Raw genomic sequence first — 20,189 nt, 5'->3', positions numbered from 1 at the left:
GTGTCCGACTGTTAGCTACCCATGGACTGCATCCTACCAGGTTCTTCCATCCATGGGATTTTCCAGGCAAGAGTACTGGAGTGGGGTACCATTGCCTTCTCCGATGATCTACTGCAGATAATTCTAAATGTTTGGTTTGCTTTTGACCTTGACAGCCTAAGAAAACCTAAGTAGTTCAGGGAAGGTAACACCTTTATCTAAAACCTCTCAACTGGGGATGAAAAGGAAACCTTCTCAAGAATGCTTGAATGCTTATACTATCCCCAAGGGAGAAACTATTTGAGCCTGAACTGTTAACTGGCAGCCGGCACCTTCAGTATCACCTGAACAGGCTTCCAGCACAAATGTAATAACTACTTATTAGGTAGCCACTAATTTACTCTTCATTTCAAAGCAGCCTTTTTAATCTAGGTTAAAAAAAAAATGAAACTGTCTAAATGTTGTTTTGTTGTTTTTTTTGCAGCAGATGGAAATGTATTTTATCATTACTCTCTCCATTATTCTTTTCAGCCTGCAAAAATCTGTGGTAGTAAAGCAAAGAAATAAAAGAGTTTGGATGATTTTAATCAAAGCTTGGATTCTACCCCTGCCCTGTAGCATGCTGTAATATGAGGAATGTTCCTGCTTCACATTCCAAAAGAAATGAATTTTTATGTGAACACCCCCCTCATATTACCTGTCACTTCTCTTTTCATTGTTGTTTCTATTCATGCAGCAAATATTAGACATCTACTTCTTTATGCTAGATGCTACATTAATTATAGTACCATCCTTGGGAAACAAACAAACAAAAATAACACATTTATCAGTAATAAACTGATTGCATTAATAAAAGTTTAAAGTGGAGCAAATGAATCATAAAACACTTTCAGGAGTACAAGGATATACAAAACAAAAAAATTCTAGACTCAACACGCTGCTCATACTCTCTAAAAAGTACTGTAGGTACAGGCCCCAAAATATTTCAGGTGCTTTTCAAATGCAAAGGAAAACAGTGTACAACCAAAAGCAGATGGGTTTTAAAATTAGTTCCACCATTTACAAGTAGTATAAACTTACACAAATGATTTACTCTCTCCAAACTTAACTCACCTCTAAAAGTGAAATATAAATATTTACCTTATATAAAGGTTGTTACAAGGATTGAATATCAGATCAGATCAGATCAGATCAGTCGCTCAGTCATGTCCGACTCTTTGCGATCCCATGAATCGCAGCATGCCAGGCCTCCCTGTCCATCACCAACTCCCAGAGTTCACTCAGACTCACGTCCATCGAGTCGGTGATGCCATCCAGCCATCTCATCCTCTGTCGTCCCCTTCTCCTGCCCCCAATCCCTCCCAGCATCAGAGTCTTTTCCAATGAGTCAACTCTTCGCATGAGGTGGCCAAAGTACTGGAGTTTCAGCTTTAGCATCATTCCCTCCAAAGAAATCCCAGGGCTGATCTTCAGAATGGACTGGTTGGATCTCCTTGCAGTCCAAGGGACTCTCAAGAGTCTTCTCCAACACCACACTTCAAAAGCATCAATTCTTAGGCACTCAGCCTTCTTCACAGTCCAACTCTCACATCCATACATGACCACAGGAAAAACCATAGCCTTGACTAGACGAACCTTTGTTGGCAAAGTAATGTCTCTGCTTTTTAATATGCTATCTAGGTTGGTCATAACTTTCCTTCCAAGGAGTAAGCGTCTTTTAATTTCATGGCTGCAGTCACCATCTGCGGTGATTTTGGAGCCCCCCAAAATAAAGTCTGACACTGTTTCCACTGTTTCCCCATCTATTTCCCATGAAGTGGTGGGACTGGATGCCATGATCTTCGTTTTCTGAATGTTGAGCTTTAAGCCCACTTTTTCACTCTCCTCTTTCACTTTCATCAAGAGGCTTTTGAGCTCCTCTTCACTTTCTGCCATAAGGGTGGTGTCATCTGCATATCTGAGGTTATTGATATTTCTCCCAGCAATCTTGATTCCAGCTTGTGTTTCCTCCAGTCCAGCATTTCTCATGATGTACTCTGCATATAAGTTAAATAAACAGGGTGAGCCTTGATGAACTCCTTTTCCTATTTGGACCCAGTCTGTTGTTCCATGTCCAGTTTGAACTGTTGCTTCCTGACCTGCATACAAATTTCTCAAGAGGCAGATCAGGTGGTCTGGTATTCCCATCTCTTTCAGAATTTTCCACAGTTTATTGTGAGCCACACAGTCAAAGGCTTTGGCATAGTCAATAAAGCAGAAATAGATGTTTTTCTGGAACTCTCTTGCTTTTTCTATGATCCAGCGGATGTTGGCAATTTGATCTCTGGTTCCTCTGCCTTTTCTAAAACCAGCTTGAACATCAGGAAGTTCACGGTTCACATATTGCTGAAGCCTGGCTTGGAGAATTTTGAGCATTACTTTACTAGCGTGTGAGATGAGTGCAATTGTGCAGTAGTTTGAGCATTCTTTGGCATTGCCTTTCTTTGGGATTGGAATGAAAACTGACCTTTTCCAGTCCTGTGGCCACTGCTGAGTTTTCCAAATTGGCTGGCACATTGAGTGCAGCACTTTCACAGCATCATCTTTCAGGATTTGGAATAGCTCAACTGGAATTCCATCACCTCCACTAGCTTTGTTCGTAGTGATGCTTTCTAAGGCCCACTTGACTTCACATTCCAGGATGTCTGGCTCTAGGTGAGTGATCACACCATCATGATTATCTGGGTCGTGAAGATCTTTTTTGTACAGTTCTTCTGTGTATTCTTGCCATCTCTTCTTAATATCTTCTGCTTCTGTTAGGTCCATACCATTTCTGTCCTTTATCAAGCCCATCTTTGCAGGAAATGTTCCTTTGGTATCTCTGATTTTCTTGAAGAGATCCCTAGTCTTTCCCAGTCTGTTGTTGTCCTCTATTTCTTTGCATTGACCACTGAAGAAGGCTTTCTTATCTCTTCTTGCTATTCTTTGGAACTCTGCATTCAGATGTTTATGTCTTTCCTTTTCTCCTTTGCTTTTCACTTCTCTTCTTTTCACAGCTATTTGTAAGGCCTCCCCAGACAGCCATTTTGCTTTTTTTGCCATTTCTTTTCTATGGGAATGGTCTTGATCCATGTCTCCTGTACAATGTCACAAACCTCATTCCATAGTTCATCAGGCACTCTATCTATCAGATCTAGGCCCTTAAATCTATTTCTCACTTCCACTGTATAATCCTAAGGGATTTGATTTAGGTCATACCTGAATGGTCTAGTGGTTTTCCCTACTTTCATCAGTTTAAGTCTGAATTTGGCAATAAGGAGTTCATGGTCTGAGCCACAGTCAGCTCCTGGTCTTGTTTTTGCTGACTGTATAGAGCTTCTCCATCTTTGCCTGCAAAGAATATAATCAATCTGATTTTGGTGTTGACCATCTGGTGATGTCCATGTAGAGAGTCTTCTCTTGTGTTGTTGGAAAAGGGTGTTTGTTATGACCAGTGCATTTTCTTGGCAAAACTCTATTAGTCTTTGCCCTGCTTCATTCCATATTCCAAGGCCAAATTTGCCTGTTACTCCAGGTGTTTCTTGACTTCCTACTTTTGCATTCCAGTCCCCTATAATGAAAAGGACCCCTTTTTTGAGTGTTAGTTCTAAAAGGTCTTGTAGGTCTTCATAGAACTGTTCAACTTCAGCTTCTTCAGCGTTACTTGTTGGGGCATAGACTTGGATTACTGTGATATTGAATGGTTTGCCTTGGAAACGAACAGAGATCATTCTGTCGTTTTTGAGATTGCATCCAAGCACTGCATTTCGGACTCTTGTTGACCATGATGGCCACTCCATTTCTTCTGAGGGATTCCTGCCTGCAGGAGTAGATATAATGGTCATCTGAGTTAAATTCACCCATTCCAGTCCATTTCAGTTCGCTGATTCCTAGAATGTTGACATTCACTCTTGCCATGTCTTGTTTGACCACTTCCAATTTGCCTTGATTCATGGACCTGACATTCCAGGTTCCTATGCAATATTGCTCTTTACAGCATTGGACCTTGCTTCTATTACCAGTCACATCCACAGCTGGGTATTGATTTTGCTTTGGCTCCATCCCTTCATTCTTTCTGGAGTTATTTCTCCACTGATCTCCAGTAGCTATTGGGCACCTACTGACCTGGGGAGTTTCTCTTTCAGTATCCTATCATTTTGCCTTTTCATACTGTTCATGGGGTTCTCAAGGCAAGAATACTGAAGTGGTTTGCCATTCCCTGGCCTCAGGCGTGGGTTGCTCCTCCCGGCCGCCGCCCCTGGCCTCCGGCGTGGGGGCGTGGGGTAGCTCCTCCTGCCGCCCCTGGCCTCCGGCGTGGGGGCGTGGGGTAGCTCCTCCCAGCCACCGCCCCTGACCTCAGGTGCTGGGTATCTTCTCTCCGCCGCCCCTCCCTGACCTCGGACACGGGGTAGCTCCTCTCGGCTGTTCTTGCACCGTCGCAGTGTGGCACTCTCGCCGCTGCCCAACCTTGGACGTGGGGTAACTCCTCTTGGCTGCCGCCTTTCGGGCATGGGGTCCTCCCGGCTTCTGCCCCTGACCTCGGACGTGGGGTGGCTCCTCTCGCCTGAGCTATGGCGCGCCATGTCGCAGCCGCCTGCGCTATAGGATTGAATATAATATATATTAAATGCCCAGTGTAGCGCCTGGCATATAGTATTGAATACATTATCAATATATAGAGACTAGTATTATTAGAGACATTTTCAACAACAGGACACACTTAGTAGTGACTTTTACTCCTTGATGGAAAAAATTCATCATGTCACTTAAAACTGTTCTGAAAAACAAAGTAAAATCATAAGTTTCATAGATGAACACATAATTTGACAACATTTAAATAAGGAGAATTTCTTTTGACAAGTTGGAAGACAAGAACCTGAACTAAGAGATGAGTTATATTTCACAAGAAGAGTATCTAACTAAACAAACAAAAAACATATAGCGACATTACAGAGGGAAGGCCTGGAGAAGGTAGAGTCAAGAAGTAGCTATCCCTATTGGTCAAACATCTTGTCTCTTCCTCTTATTCTTTCTCAATTTCTGGAGGGAAGAAATATGTTCTCACAGAAATTGGGAATCAAAAAAAAAAAAAAAAGGAAGTCAGAAGGAATAAAGGAAACATGCCATCTCTAAATATGAAACCATCTGCTATTTCTCTGAGTTGACAGGTTTTTTTGTTTAGTTTCATAAATTTCACTTTACATCTAACTTACATAATATACCTTGTGATTAGGTCTATCAATCATTCCACTCCTACTCTGAATTAACTTAATCAAATAATTACACATTAGCTATCAGATATGAGAGAAACGGAGATTTCATTTGGAGGAGAGATTAAAAGACAGAAGAAAGAAAAACAAGTGTTATGAATGCATAGGGCACTTGTGAGCTGAGAAAGCGTCATTATCCAATGGAGGAAATAACAGCCAGGAAAGGAAGAAATTGCAGGCGAGTGTGCATCAGAGAACAAACACTAATGATCAACACAGCATTTACTTTTTTTGAGACAATAATTACCAGCATGTCTCACTGACCAAATGCTACTGTAGACCACCAATACTTACCAACTGTAGGACTGTGAAACAGAATACCATACAATTTGAAACACTGGGGCCTGAAAATAAAAAGCTGTTCTATCTTATGATCAAACTATAGAAAAATCAAAAATCACTAAAGTGTAATGTTTATTTAGTTGCATCTTTGGGGGGAAAAATAAGGATCTCTAGAAAGAAAGAGTCAAATTCACTTCTCCTTAAAGGCCTCTTTCAAGCTTTTCTGAACTCCTTTGCTTATGAATGTAGACATACAACACATTTCTCAGTTTAAATTTAAAAGCCTAGCATATAAAATTGTGCACAGAACCTCTCTTTCACCTCTAAGTGTTCCAAGAAAGAACTCTTTTTTAACAGATCTTCAAGCACTGCAAAGGCTCCTTCGAATGATAACATACTAAGTCACTCCAAGTTAAGTGTAAACTTTACCAGCCTCTGAACACTAGTGCAATGGTTTCCAGGTCTGGTTCAGAAACAGTCGCAGTAAAGTTGAGACAGATACTCTAAGCCCATGGGACTTCCCTGACGGTCCAGTGATTATAACCTGTGCTTCCACTTCCGGGGGCACAAGTTCAATCCCTGGTCAAGGAACTAAGATCCTGTATGCCCTAAGACACAGCCAAAAAACAAACCAAAAAACCCATAAGCCTACACACTGAAAAAATCTGTCACTTGATTACCAAGTCTATATTCTTAAGTGTTTTTCTATCTTAACACACAATTAACATAGAAAATTCCTTTTTTTTTTTTAAACCAGTTATCTTTGGAGTTGACATCCATCAAATAGTTTGCTTTTTTCTCAAAACTAAAAGAAATAACCCTCTGAAGAGGAAAGTGAGAAGTTACTCCAAAATCTTATACTTTCCACTTCCCTTCCCAACCATATCTTCACAATTAAATTCCAAAGAGTGTTGGGGGTGGGGGAAAGGCAACAAAGTTAATTGGAGATAGTGCTGTTAGAAAAATACATCCTTTTAATTTGATGAGATGGAATTTTGAAATTGAAATATGGTCTCCCCCCAAAAAGTGCACAGTTTATTCAAAAAAGAGCTAGCCTGAGGATCACAGAGGTAGAGAAGTACTAAACAGAGTCAGAGACCTGCACCTGCCCAGAAGTAAGAAACCTGAAACAAGAAGCATGCTGAGGAGTCCCCTAGTGTTTCTTGTTAATATAATTTTCTCCTTTGTTGAGAGGAGAATACCATATACAAGTGCATATGTATGGAATCTAGAAAGATGGTACTGAAGAACCTACCTACAGGGCAGCAACGGAGATACAGACAAAGAAAACAGACTTACGGACAGGGGAGGAAGGAGAGGGTGAGACACACTGAGAGAGCAGCACTGAAGCATACACATTACCGTAGGTACAACAGATACAGCCAGTGGAAATCTGCCGTAGGACGCAGGTAGCTCAAATCTGGTGCTCTGCGACAGCCTAGAGGGGTGCGGTGGGGTGGGAGGTGCGAGGGAGGTTCAAGACAGAGGGGACAAATATACCTTTGACTGATTCATGCCAATGTATGGCAGAAACCAACACAATATTGTAAAGCATTTACCCTCTAATTAAAAATAAATTAAAAAATACTTGGGGGAAAAGGCACGATAGAGAGCAATGGAGGAGATGTAAAGAATAAGGAAGTAGGGAAAAAAGGATCTCACTCTAGACCCTCAGCCAATTGCTATGACATAATAAAATAAATGCTATTGTTTACTGAATCCTATGTGCCAGACGTTGCTAAGCACATTACACACAGTATGCCCTTTACTCCTTATAACAACTATGTGCATCCAGGTATTATGATTTTACAGATAAGGAAGCTCAGATTATACCTGAAACCTGGCAACCTTCTAAAGGATCCCTTTACATCCTACAACTTTTCTCTATGCCCCAAGGTCCTTAAAATTCCCTCCTAGAGGAATTCCAAACCCTTGCCCTATGCGGGTTTACAGAGAGCACTTGAGTTACAACAGCTACATTCTTCTCTATTCTCAATCTCCTCAACAAAGAAAGCTTTCAGTAACTTATCTTGGTCCAAGTGTTACCTACTCTTAAGATCCTTGGGAATATCCCCTGTGAATCATCCAGTGGCTAGGCTGTATTGTATTTCCTAGTAAAATCTCTTCAAGCCCCGGGGGTATCCCATGTCACTGTGTGCCCCAGGTGGATGCGTCGTCCAGTTGGAAATATCTTACAGTATCACACTTCTCTCTGCCCTCCCCCTCCTTTCAGTGTCATTGAATGGCATGAATTTCACCACTATTCTCTCAACTATTAATTCATATTCACTCCCTTAAATAAGACTCAAAATGACTTTCTCTTCAGAAAACCTGCCCATGATTAGCATCATTTAACTGTAACCATTCTGGTGGCAGAAAAGGCCCTGGATTGGAAACCAGAACTGGATAGATCTGGCTTCTAATCTTGGTTCTTTTACAGTAGGATATGTTACCAGGCAATGGCACCCCACTCCAGTACTCTTGCTTGGAAAATCCCATGGACGGAGGAGCCTGTAAGGCTGCAATCCATGGGGTTGCTAAGAGTCAGACATGACTGAGCGACTTCACTTTCACTTTATACTTTCATGCATTGGAGAAGGAAATGGCAGCCCACTCCAGTGTTCTTGCCTGGAGAATCCCAGGGACGGGGGAGCCTGGTGGGCTGCCATCTACGGGGTCGCACAGAGTCGGACACGACTGAAGTGACTTAGCATAGCATAGCATGTTACCAGGGCAAATCACTCCACTTTTCCGAGACTAGTTTCTCAACTGTTAATGAAGGGAATTAGACTAAATACGTTCAAGACTAATTCCTAGATCTACATTTTTTTTTTCTTATAAAAAGGCTACCAAAAGCCATTAACTTGTAAAAACAGAAAAACTGTTATGAAATGATTAAACTTACTTAAGGCATCTTACATTTTAAAAAAATTAATATACAACATATTAAAACCACAAAAACAGAGAAAAACGTAAATTTCAAAGGGTGACAAGGTGGATTAAGTTATCCATTTTCCATTCTCTATTTGACACATGACTGAAAACCCAGGTAATCCCTTAAAGACTACTAGGCTATGAACACACAGACTTTCCTATTAACTAATCACTACTGCAATATTTCATACACCACATATTTGTTTAATACACCAAAAGTATTCCACATACTAACTGTGAAGATTAGTCTTATCTGTCAACTTTGCCAGGTTATAGTACCCAGTCACTTAATCAAACATTAATTTAGGTGTTACTGTAAAGGTATTATGTAGATGTGGTTAATATCTACAGTAAATTGACTTTAAGTAAAGAAGATTACCCTTGACAATGTGGGTGGGACACATCTAATCAGTCGAAGGGCTTAAGAGTAAGAGTTTTCCCAGAGAAAGAATCCTATCTCAATACTGAAGCATCACCTGACCTTAAATCTGGCAGTCTTTCCTACAAATTTTGAACTTGTCCCCCCACCATGTCATGAGTCAATTCACAAAAACAAATCTCTTTTTAAAAACACACATATGCACTACAAATGAGAGTGGTTTTGTTTCTCTTGAGAACCCTGACTGCTACACTAACATACTAAATACTCAAACTAGTATTTTCTTTTTTAAGTAAGAATTAACAGATGTCTGTTTCTTGTAACCTCTTTAAAATATTAAAGCATTTTAAATAAGTATTCAGAATGTTACCGCAATGATTATCTCACTGTGCTTTTCTTTATTAAAATACATAGGAAGAAAAAGAATAGTGACGTTTTCCACATTGAACTGTTAAATTCCAAAACTGACTTCAGAAAATTCTGAGATTCAACTTTTTTTCTCATTTTCATGGCCTTCAAAGAGTTTCATAACTAGACATTATATAACATTACTGAAGAAAGTCACTTACAGCCCAATTTTAAAGACTAAGGAATCAGGCAAAGAGAAGTAGTAGACTTTGCAGTACTTTATTGAGGTATATTTACAGAATCAAGCTGGGAATTTTCCAGCTCTAAGTTTTATTGTTGATTCATCAACTAGTTAGCCCGCCATGGTACACTGACACAGAAAAAGATCTTAGAATCCCAAGATACACAGAAACTACTAAAGACACAGAATGACATATTTAGAAATATCAGTTCATATGCTGGTTCCATTCAAAAAGTGTTACTGATTCTAGATACCTATAAACTTTTTTTCTGTAAAGGGTCAGTAGTATTTAGGCCTTGCAGGCCATAAAGTCTCATTGGCAACTACTCAGCCCTGCCATTGTAGCCCTAAGGCAGCCAATGAGAGTACATAAATGAATGAGTATGGCTGATATTCCAATAAAACTTGATTTACTAAAACAGGCCAGATGTGGCCTGTGGACCATAGTTTGCTAAGCTCTGATTTATACACATGAAATCAAGGAGCTAGAAAAGACCCTGGAGATCATATGGCAAACTCCCATTCAATGCCAAGATATCTCTATATCCAACACCAGTAACCATCTGGCTCAGAATAGGTTCTATAAATGAACTGTTTTCCAAGCTAGATTGGTTATTCCTCAATAAGTAACTTCATGCTTTTTGGATAGGATATTTTCCTACAGTGTGGAACTATCTAGAGCACTGTAGGTCATTTAGCATTCCCGGTTTCATGAACAGTCACAAATACATATCCATCACTATGACAACCAAAACCTTCCCCACGTGTTCCCAAACCTCATAAGGTGGGGGTATTGGTACCCAGTGGGTGAAGATATATTGCACTATCTTGAGATGGGATATGTGGCAGCTGTCCACACAGCCATTTCCCCTTCTACCTAGGGCAGACATGACTAATCAATCACAATACTATTTCCTACTGAGGTTGGACTTTGCCTCAGAATGTTTAATACAATGCTCAAGGCAACCATCACCAATGAACCAGAACTGTGACATTAAAACATAGTTGTTATCCCTAATCTAAAAAGATAGTTCTACACACACACACATACACACTGAAAAGAAACTGGCTTCCTTTAAGCTTATGAAGCTGAAAAATAATACGATTTAATTTTAAACCCTATGGGATGTTTTGAAAGTTTGTGTGAACATTTCTTGGTTTTGACAATGACTGGGGCCATGGAGGGTACTTGGCGCATTGAGGAATGAGGGGCACTGCTGTACAACAGAGGATAATCCTGCATCCTCCTCGATTTTTTAATATCCCACTAGAAACAGACCGGTTTAAATTATCTAAGTCTAGACTCTAACTCCATTTAACATACAAATAGGAATTCTTTTTCACATTTTTAATAATACATAAGCTTGCCCAAAGTATAATTCCTCTGAAAGTCAAGGCAAGACTGTATTTAAATTTTTTTCTGAATTTTGCGAAGAGTTAATTCAACATTTTGGAAAATCACCTCAATGACTGCAATAGAATTCAATGTATGTAAGTACAATTTATCTGAATAAACCTGAATTTTTACTTATTTCAGTCACAATAATTCCAGACACAGGTAACAAAGTTAACCACTTGCTATGTATAGAGCATATATGTTTTGAAAAATATATATAATGACTTTATTTCTCCTTTATATTTACAGTTAGAACATTATGTTCATTCCTTTGCAGTCAGTTTTGCAAGTAGTTACAATATATCTATGAATTCACTTCAGCATAGTAAAGGGGGGACTACAAGACATTTGTTTTTATTGGCTCTGCCAGGTTAAGAACCACTGGTCTAAACTAATGAAATCTTTTTGACCAAATTTCACTAACAAAGACACTAATCTTGCCCACAATTTTGAAACAAATCTAATGTGTTTCAAGAGTTTAAACACAACTTTCACTGGCTAGCTGAAGTCATTTTTACAGAAAAACACAGATCTCTCAATGTAGGTGCAGTTTCTGTATCTCCTCTCCCCTGCTGTATTAAATACACAAGAAATGGCTTAGGACCTCTAAGTCCTCCAGCACACTGGAGCTGTCACTGTGATTATTTCCAACCAATTGTGAAGAGAACTGGCAGTGTTACAGAGTCAATGAAAGAACCCAGTCATCACCGAGGCAACTGCCCTTGAGCATCAGACAGAAAGATTCTACTCTAAGCCAGTCCATTTTCCACATTCAATTATGTTACTGAGAGCTGTCTCTTGTTCTGCACAGAACAGCTCTAGAACCGCATTCAAGAGGGCAGAAATGTTCAGTATATGCAACTGTAACAGATTACTAGATTAAAAATGTTAAGGTTTGACATTGACTGAAAGTGGAAATAATCTCCACATAAGTCTACATATTATACACACACATGTATAATGGACTAAGGCCAACGGCAAGCCTAGTTTCTAAGAATGTTAATTATTGTTTCCAAGTACAAGTCTCTCTAAACACCTTTTTATAGTTCATGGCAGTTTTAAGTCTTAGAGTGTGAATCGTGCTCATGCTCAGTGGCTAAGTCGTGTCAGATTCTTTGAGACCCCATGGACTATAGCCCACCAGGCTCCTCTGTCCATGGAATTTTTCCAGACAAGACTACTGGAGTGGGCTCGCATTCCTTCTCCAAGAGATCTTCCCAACCCAGAGACGGAACCCGCATTTCCCGCACTGGCAAGTGGATTCTTAACACTGAGCCACCAGGGAAGCCCTAGAGTGTAAGTAAGAGCCCATCAGTTCAGTTCAGTCGCTCAGTCGTGTCCAACTCTTTGCGACCCCGTGAATCACAGCACACCAGGCCTCCCTGTCCATCACCAACTCCTGGAGTTCACTCAAACTCATGTCCATCAAGTTGGTGATGCCATCCAGCCATTTCATCCTCTGTCATCCCCTTCTCCTCCTGCCCCCAATCCCTCCCAGCATCAGGGTCTTTTCCAATGAGTCAACTCTTCGCACAAGGTGGCCGAAGTATTGGAGTTTCAGCTTCAGCATCAGTCCTTCCAATAAACACCCAGGACTGATCTCCTTTAGGATGGACTGGTTGGATCTCCTTACAGTCCAAGGGACTCTCAAAAGTCTTCTCCAAGTTCTCCAAGTCTTCTCCAAGTTGAACCACAGTTCAAAAACATCAATTCTTCGGCACTCAGCTTTCTATACAGTCCAACTCTCACATCCAACATGACCACTGGAAAAACCATAGCCTTGACTAGACGGAACTTTGTTGGCAAAGTAATGTCTCTGCTTTTTAATATGCTATCTAGGTTGGTCATAACTTTCCTTTCAAGGAGTAAGTGTCTTTTAATTTCATGGCTGCAATCACCATCTGCAGTGATTTTGGAGCCCAGAAAACTAAAGTCTGACACTGTTTCCACTGTTTCCCCATCTATAGTCTTTAAGTATCTCAAAGACTAAATCCCAAAGCAACACCGTAAACATAAGTAAGGGTGGGTCCCAGATACTTTCTTTAAACCAAGTTTCCAACTATTCTAGGTTAAGTGGTGACATTCAGTTTTGAGAGCTAAGAGAGACAGGCACGTTGGAACTCTTCAGAGACATGCATGTAAAAGTGAGTGGAAGGAAGAGGAAAAAATAACAGCAAGGCTTTGAAATGGTCTATAAGTAATTCTTGAGTCTCCCAGGGAATAAGGCAACCAGGTCCAGGGAACTAGCACTTCTCACATTTCTCTGCAGAGAACTTTCTATATGACCCACTTCTAAACCTACAAGGTGCATTAGCTACTTAGCCACAAATAGCCCAAAGCCAGCCCTGACTCAACACAATCTCAGAGAAATAAGTATTATAAATAGAGAGGACAAAGCTGAAAACGATGGCTAATACACAAACAAGAATACTGAGACCAATGTATGTCTTTATAAGCTAAAATGCTGAATAGCTGAAACACGGGTAGGATAAAATTAAATAGGGAGTAAGTGTAAAGTTATGCATTTCAATTTAAAAATCAGCTCTACAGGTACAAGGACCACACTAACAGAGAGTTCCTGCAGAAATGTAGGGGCTTTGGCTTACCAAATGCTTAATATAAGAGCAAGATGTGTCTGCTTGGATATTAACACAATTTTGGACAAAAAGGGTATGGTATCCACCTTACAGGAAGTTAACGGTCCCACTATTTGCTGCCTTGATCAGACACCTAAACTAGTGTAGACAGTTATGGAAGCTGAATTTTCAAAATACTGACAATCTACTGCATCCAGAATAAGACAACTGGGTTAGTGAGAGATCTAGATATTGGCATTATTTAACCTGAAGAAGAGATAATAAGACATAATTATCTTTAAATATGTGACAAAACTTTACATAGCAAAGAGGAAATAGTTCTTCTGTGTCTCTCTACAACTAAAACCAACTAGATTTTTAAAAAAATACACACAATAGGTAATTTGGATCTGTTGCATAAAAAGGAAGTGAACACCTAGTCACTCTATGTATTCAGGCAAGGGCCTAAAGTCCTTTGGGATAAGAAGTGTTATCAGGGTACCCAAATCAGGTAGAAGAATGGATTAAGGGACTGTTACAGGTTCATCCAATTCTGCAATAACATTCTTTTAAGTGCAGAAGAAAAAGTACAGGCTGAGGCAACAGACTCTTTATTTCCCTAGTAGCAAGTTACGTTAGAGAAAGGAGAGAAGAAATAAGACAGCCAAGTGATTTTAAGGTACATTTTAAAATACATGGTATGTAAGGACCTCAAAGTGAGATGCGGTGAAAAAGAGAACTGTATTTAGGGTTGGAAGACTTTTCCTTTAAAATGGTGAACAGCTGAAACACAGGTGGGATAAAATTTAACAGGAAGCAAGTGTAAAGTCATGAATCTCAATTTAAAATTCAGTTATACAAGTGCAGTGTTTTCATTCAAAAATGCTGAATAGCTGCATCCCAGTTCCAGCCCAGCCTAGCCAGTCAGTGAACCTTTCTGTGGCTTAAGTTTTTCTACCTCTGAACTAAGGATACCACCTCTCCTGCCTCAAGGATCAAAGGACCAAATAAGAGAAGCACTACCTAAATAATTTATACATAACTTATCACTGTTATTGTTCTACATTAGTCTGACTCTTCTAAGCTCTGTTCACCTGACTTTAAAAAGGATATGAAAAACCTATTATCATAAAAATCAACCAAGTTCAGACCTTGTGATTTAAGTAGAGACACAGAAAGCATGTTTTGAGTAGAAAACCTCAAGGAAAAGAGAGTCTTATCCAAAGAATAGTAACAAGGTATTTATTATAGAATAAGTTGTGTGTTCTTCTAAAGAATGCTGTTCAGCTGTTTTCTATAGGAAAAGGAAATGAGATTTAGAAGAGGTGGACTTAAATGGTTGCAAGCAAGATTACAGGCAGGTCTAGAGAATAACATTTTACATGCTTTTTTTGAGATCAAATGAAACGAATCCAACATGTCAGGATGATAAGACCCTGGAAGAGGCTATAGAGATTTAGAACTCAAAACCTACTTGTCCTGGATTGGTCAACATTTAATATCCTTAAGGGAGTCAAATCAGATTATTTCCCAAAGTCCTTTCCAGCTCTAGAACTCAGAGTTAGAACCAACAAAAAACTTTACTAGGAAAAGAAATAAAGTTAGCAGTTATATTTGGGAGCATGTTTTATATGAGCTTTCTACTTTCATCAAAGTGCTCTTACTTAAGTGATAAAGCAAATAAGGTAAAATGTTAAAAATAGGTGAATCTGAGTTAACTATACAGGTGGTTCCCTGTACTATTTTTATTTTTGCAACTTTATTCAATTACTATGAAATAGTCATTATTTAGGTTTAAAATATTAGGAGTTGACTGATACTGCTTATCTTACTAGTTCTTGTGGGAAAGCTTATAACTTGATTATGTATCACTTCCTAGGGCCTACCCGCCCTCCTCTGCTGTAATTAACACAAGTTCACTCATAAATAGTGCTTGGTCTTCTGGCATCTACAGTGTTCTCATCAATCCCAATGTTTACTTCCTCTCAATTTTGCAAATAAACTTCAATATTTGTTTTTTATTCACATGTCCTTTTAATTTGTTTTTTAATTAGAGAATAATTGCTTTACAATGTTGTGTTGGTTTATGCCATACAACAATGCAAATCAAAATTGTGTGTGTGTGTGTGTGTGTGCGCGTGTGCACGCACACGTGTATCTGGAGAACGGAACGGCAACCCACTCCAGTTTTCTGGCCTGGAGAATTCCATGGATGTATTTCTATGTGTGTGTGTGTGTGTGTGTGTGTGTGTGTGTGTGTGCCTGGAGAATTTCATGGATGTGTGTGTGTGTGTGTGTGTGTGTAGAAGGGAACAGCAACCCACTCCAGGATTCTGACCTGGAGAATTCCATGGACTGTATAGTCCATGGGGTCACAAAGAGTCAGATACTACCGAGTGACTTGCACACATATACACACATACATATATATTGTCTCCCTCTTGTCTTGCCTGGAGAACCCCATGGACTAGCGGAGCCTGGTGGGCTACAGTCCATGGGATGGCAAAGAGTTGGACAGGACTAAGCGACTGACACTTCTTGAACCTTCAACCCTTCCCTTAAACCTCTCCAACACTCCTAATTACCATATAAACTTTTACTTCCCAGCCTGTGCCAGGTCATTCTCACAGAGGTGGGAGAGATGGAAGGGATTTTTTTCCCTGCCCACTACAGGCAATGAGGGAGCACACTGTCAGAAGGGTATTTTAAAACAATAATAAAAGCAACTAAAAGTCTTTCTGTTTCTTATCATCACCAGGCACTGGCAATATGAAACAACCTTAATGTTTAGACACTCCTTCCAACCACTGCAGACAGCTTCAAACATTACCCCTTAACATGTCACCAGTAATGGTCAGCCTCTTCAACCTCTGCCCAAATCTTTTATCCAATAGTTTTTCTTTACCTCGGAATCTCAAAATAAAAACAAAAGCTAATAATAAGAACAACAAATATTAAAAGCAATCAGTGTACTTTCTACAATATTTGTAACTGTGAAGCGTATCATTATCACTTTAATAGAAAAGCTCATATAAAATCTAATGTGATACCTCTCTCAAACAGAACTAAGTAGAGTCTCTAGATATCACCTCAATCAGTTATGATTTAGCATTAAAACTATTTTTCAAACAACAATAATGTAAACAAGTGGTTCACAGCCATAACCCAATGCCTGGAGACTGGAAAATTTGCCAAGATTTATGGGCTCAGACTCAGCAGAATGAACAAGGCTCTACTAACATAACTGCAGTCCTTTCAGCTTCTGTTTGCCTTGCATCATACGGAGGGCCATGTCATCATAGTCACTATGAAAAAAAAGGTCTAACTCAGAGAAGAAAAAGGACAGAAAGAGCTTTTAAAAGAAGGGGTCGACTATGCCTCCGTTAATCTTGCCGAGGGCCTGCATCAAAGGCAGTACACAGTTGGATGGTAAAATCAGCAGATCAACACTCTGCTTGATATCCCCCTGTTCAAAGCTGTACTCCTCAGCTGTAACAAATCCTCCTGATTCCATCAAAAGGCAGGGAATGGCTGCCCACTAGGGTATGCAGATAACTGAGAATTGACTACACAATCATAAAATTGATAATCAGAGAGTTGTTGTTTAGTCATTAAGTCATGTCCAACTCTTTGCAACCCCATGCTGTAGCCCGCCAGGCTCCTCTGTTGATGGGATTTCCTAGGCAAGAATACTGGAGTAGGTTGCCATTTCCTTCTCCAGGGGATCTTACCCACTCAGGGGTCGAACCCAAATCTTCTGCATTGGCAGATGGGTTCTTTAGCACTGAGCCACCAAGAAAGCCCAATCAGAGTACAGAAGCAAAAACCTCAATATAACAAGCTACTACTTCACATACTACAAACTAATGATTAAAAAGAAACGTGCCAGCATGTATATATCAAGTCAGTTTTGATTATAGCTGTTTTAACAGTTCTTCCAATGCACAGATACATGTTTCAGTGCAGCAGAAATAAAAAATAGTAAATTCATAAGAATAATGAGTAATCAGCCACACCCTGATTTTTTTAAAAAATGCCACTACTGGTTAAACTGTAAAATACATCTAAATCCTACAAAATAATACTTAGAATTTATCTAGAGAAGGCTAAGAAATTTACTCAGCATTAGAACAAAAGACAAAAATTCCAAAGATAATCCAGAACACAAAGCAATCAAACTTCAAACATACTACTCAGACACATAACTAGAAACTTGCTACAGAAAGCAGGACTCTTATGTTTCAAAAATGAGCACTTCCTCTCCTGTGAACTAATGTCCAAGAACCTACAGGCTTTCTCCTAAAACCCAAAGGAAAGGGGAAAAGAACACATTTTCAAATCAACAATATATGGAAAAATCAGAAAAGGCCTTTTCAGAAAAACAGTACTATCTAAAGAAATAAGATTAAATTAAAACATAGAGAAATCTACTTGACATTTAATTCAATAGCTTTAAAGATCAGTGTCATCTTTTCACTTTCTAATTTGAAAAATTATTCAATTTCCTTTCATGTTACAGCATTATTTATGTTTACGTAATGCTTTCCACTTGAAAGTTTCAGGTGTGCCCCTAAACACAGGAAGTTGTAACAATCTTACACAAGCATACATTTTCAAGGCCATCAAGAGTTTAGCTTAATAATACTATGCTGCATACTTCAAATTTATTAAAAGAGTACATCTTAAGCGTTCTCACCACAAACGAAAGAGAGAAATTAGTAACTATGTGAAGTGATGGTTTGTTAATTAGCTTGACTGTGATAATCATTTCACAATATACATACATGTCAAGTTATCACGTTATACACCTCAAGTATACGCAATTTTGATTTGTCAAGTATGCTTCATGAAAGCTGAGGAAAAGAGTTTACAAGCTAGCAAGACACCAAGCCATCAATAAACATAAACTGCTCAGGTTTACTTGAATTAGTGCAAGTCAAATCACTAAATCAGATCTAAAAGATCTACAAACCAATACTATAGTTTCAAAAATAAAAAAATGTTAACCTTTGAAATATAAACTGCTTGAAACAAGCAAAAGACTCAATCATCAGATATCACCCTCCACCAAGGACAATGCTCTCCCTAGGTACCTTGCCCAGTTTGTGACAAAAATACAAAATTTGCCATTACCTAAAGCTAAAACAGTCTTTGTAAGTACATAGAAGTGAGACACTATAATGATGTAGATTAGGAAGTACATATCAATTGTAGTCCATAAAACATAAATAAAATGCAGACAGTAACTAAAATTAATAATAATTACCTCTGGTAATGATAAAACCAAGCCCACACACTACACAATTGCCAATAAGGAAAACTAAATATGCTAATATGTATATAACAACAGATCTTGGGTTATCAATACTTTTAAAAAATCTACCAATGGAAAATACATGTTTTCCTTGTAGCAGAAATAAAAAGTAACAGTAAACCCATGGGAATTGCTACTCAAAAACTAAATACAACCGGATAACTTGTAATAAAAATACATTACAAAGTTATGCAGAAAAACAATGAACAGTAACTGACAACGTGACTGCACTGGCTTTCCATGTAATTATCACTGTAATTCTAAATGCATTTAGAAGCTGATTGCATGACAAAGAAAATAAGACAGTCTAAACTCTGCAAGGTAGCAAAGATTCCAAAAGGGAAACTTCAGCTGGCTTACTAGTATGAGGATAACTTTAAAGTAATATCTATTTGACAAAGAAATGCAACATAAGTTGAACCTGGGTGCGGAAGAGCTCAAGTTTTCCCTGGAAATGTAAATTCTTCCCCGAAATTCACAAGGGTTTAAAAAAAAAAAAAGCCGCATCAGTAAACCAGGATTAATTGCAAATGAGGCAACAGGAGTTCAGCATCCAATAGGTGGTCTGATCATCTTTCTAATCCGTTAGGTCAAGAGTCCTTCTCACCTACGACCCTCAGAGAAGGGCTGACTCCCTGCTCTCAAACCTCCTCAGCAAGCCAACCTTTGCCAACTCATGCCACCCTCACAGACGATCTCTGCAAAGTCCCGGGACACTCCCCCAAGCGAGACAGCCTTCCTCCGAGAAGCCTCCTGCCCAGGGTCACCCGCCACTCCCCCTCCCCTTCTCAGGGCCTCTCCGGCCTCAGGGTCCCCAGTGCCTCCCTCCCCAGACCCTCAAGGCTGCCCTGAGCTCCCCGCCCCCGGTCCCCGACCCCCAATTCTACTCCCCTCCCTCAAACCTGGGGTCACCGTTCTCCCTCTGCCCGTGCGGGGAGTCCCGATTCTCCCGTCCCTACCCGGTCTCCGCGTCCCGCGACGCGGGGCGGCGGCAGGGGCGCCGAGAAGCATCCACTGAGGAGACAAGTGCCTGGGGACTCTCCGGCTCCGATCTGGACCGGAGCCGGGCTTCCGCCTCGCGCCGGAAGGCATTCGCGAGCGGGAGCGGAAGTCCCGCCCGCTCCCCGCCGGCCGGCGGGCAAAGACCGCACCGTGGGGTCTAGCCAGAACGTCAGGAGGATTCGCTGGGGGTTAACAGGGGTCGTGGGCACCCGGCCGAGAGAAAAAAGGCTTACCGTGAAGGGCCAAGGCGCCAAAAGTCTTTCTCCTTGCAGCTTCTCTTTACAGCCGATGAGCCAACGCACCTGCAATCGCTTGACCAAGGGGCTGTTCTTGCTGACGCCCCCAGAAGAACAAGATGACTCAGACCCTGACCCCTGCCCCCACAATCTAGTTGAAAATTGACATAAATATAAACAGAGATGAATAACACCACAAGGCAGCACTGCTTCA

General features: G+C 40.1%; 1 protein-coding gene across 3 annotated transcripts in view; it reads right to left on the bottom strand.

Moving 5' to 3' along the window:
- Positions 1-19,791, bottom strand: part of DISP1 (dispatched RND transporter family member 1) — a 221,790-nt gene extending 201,999 nt beyond the window's left edge. For all 3 annotated transcript variants that reach the window (XM_005216826.3, XM_005216824.3, NM_001038161.1), the window contains 1 exon segment: positions 19,697-19,791. Coding sequence is in view for 1 of the 3 variants with exons in the window: in XM_005216824.3 (XP_005216881.2) it covers positions 19,697-19,748 (52 nt within the window). In the remaining 2 variants the exon portion in view is untranslated.
- Between the last annotated feature and the right edge of the window lie 398 nt (positions 19,792-20,189).

The sequence above is a fragment of the Bos taurus genome, chromosome 16 (assembly GCF_002263795.3).
Source record: "Bos taurus isolate L1 Dominette 01449 registration number 42190680 breed Hereford chromosome 16, ARS-UCD2.0, whole genome shotgun sequence".
Classification (NCBI taxonomy): domain Eukaryota; kingdom Metazoa; phylum Chordata; class Mammalia; order Artiodactyla; family Bovidae; genus Bos; species Bos taurus.
Note: the sequence above shows the minus strand (reverse complement) of the source record. Positions and strands in the feature narration are given on the sequence as shown.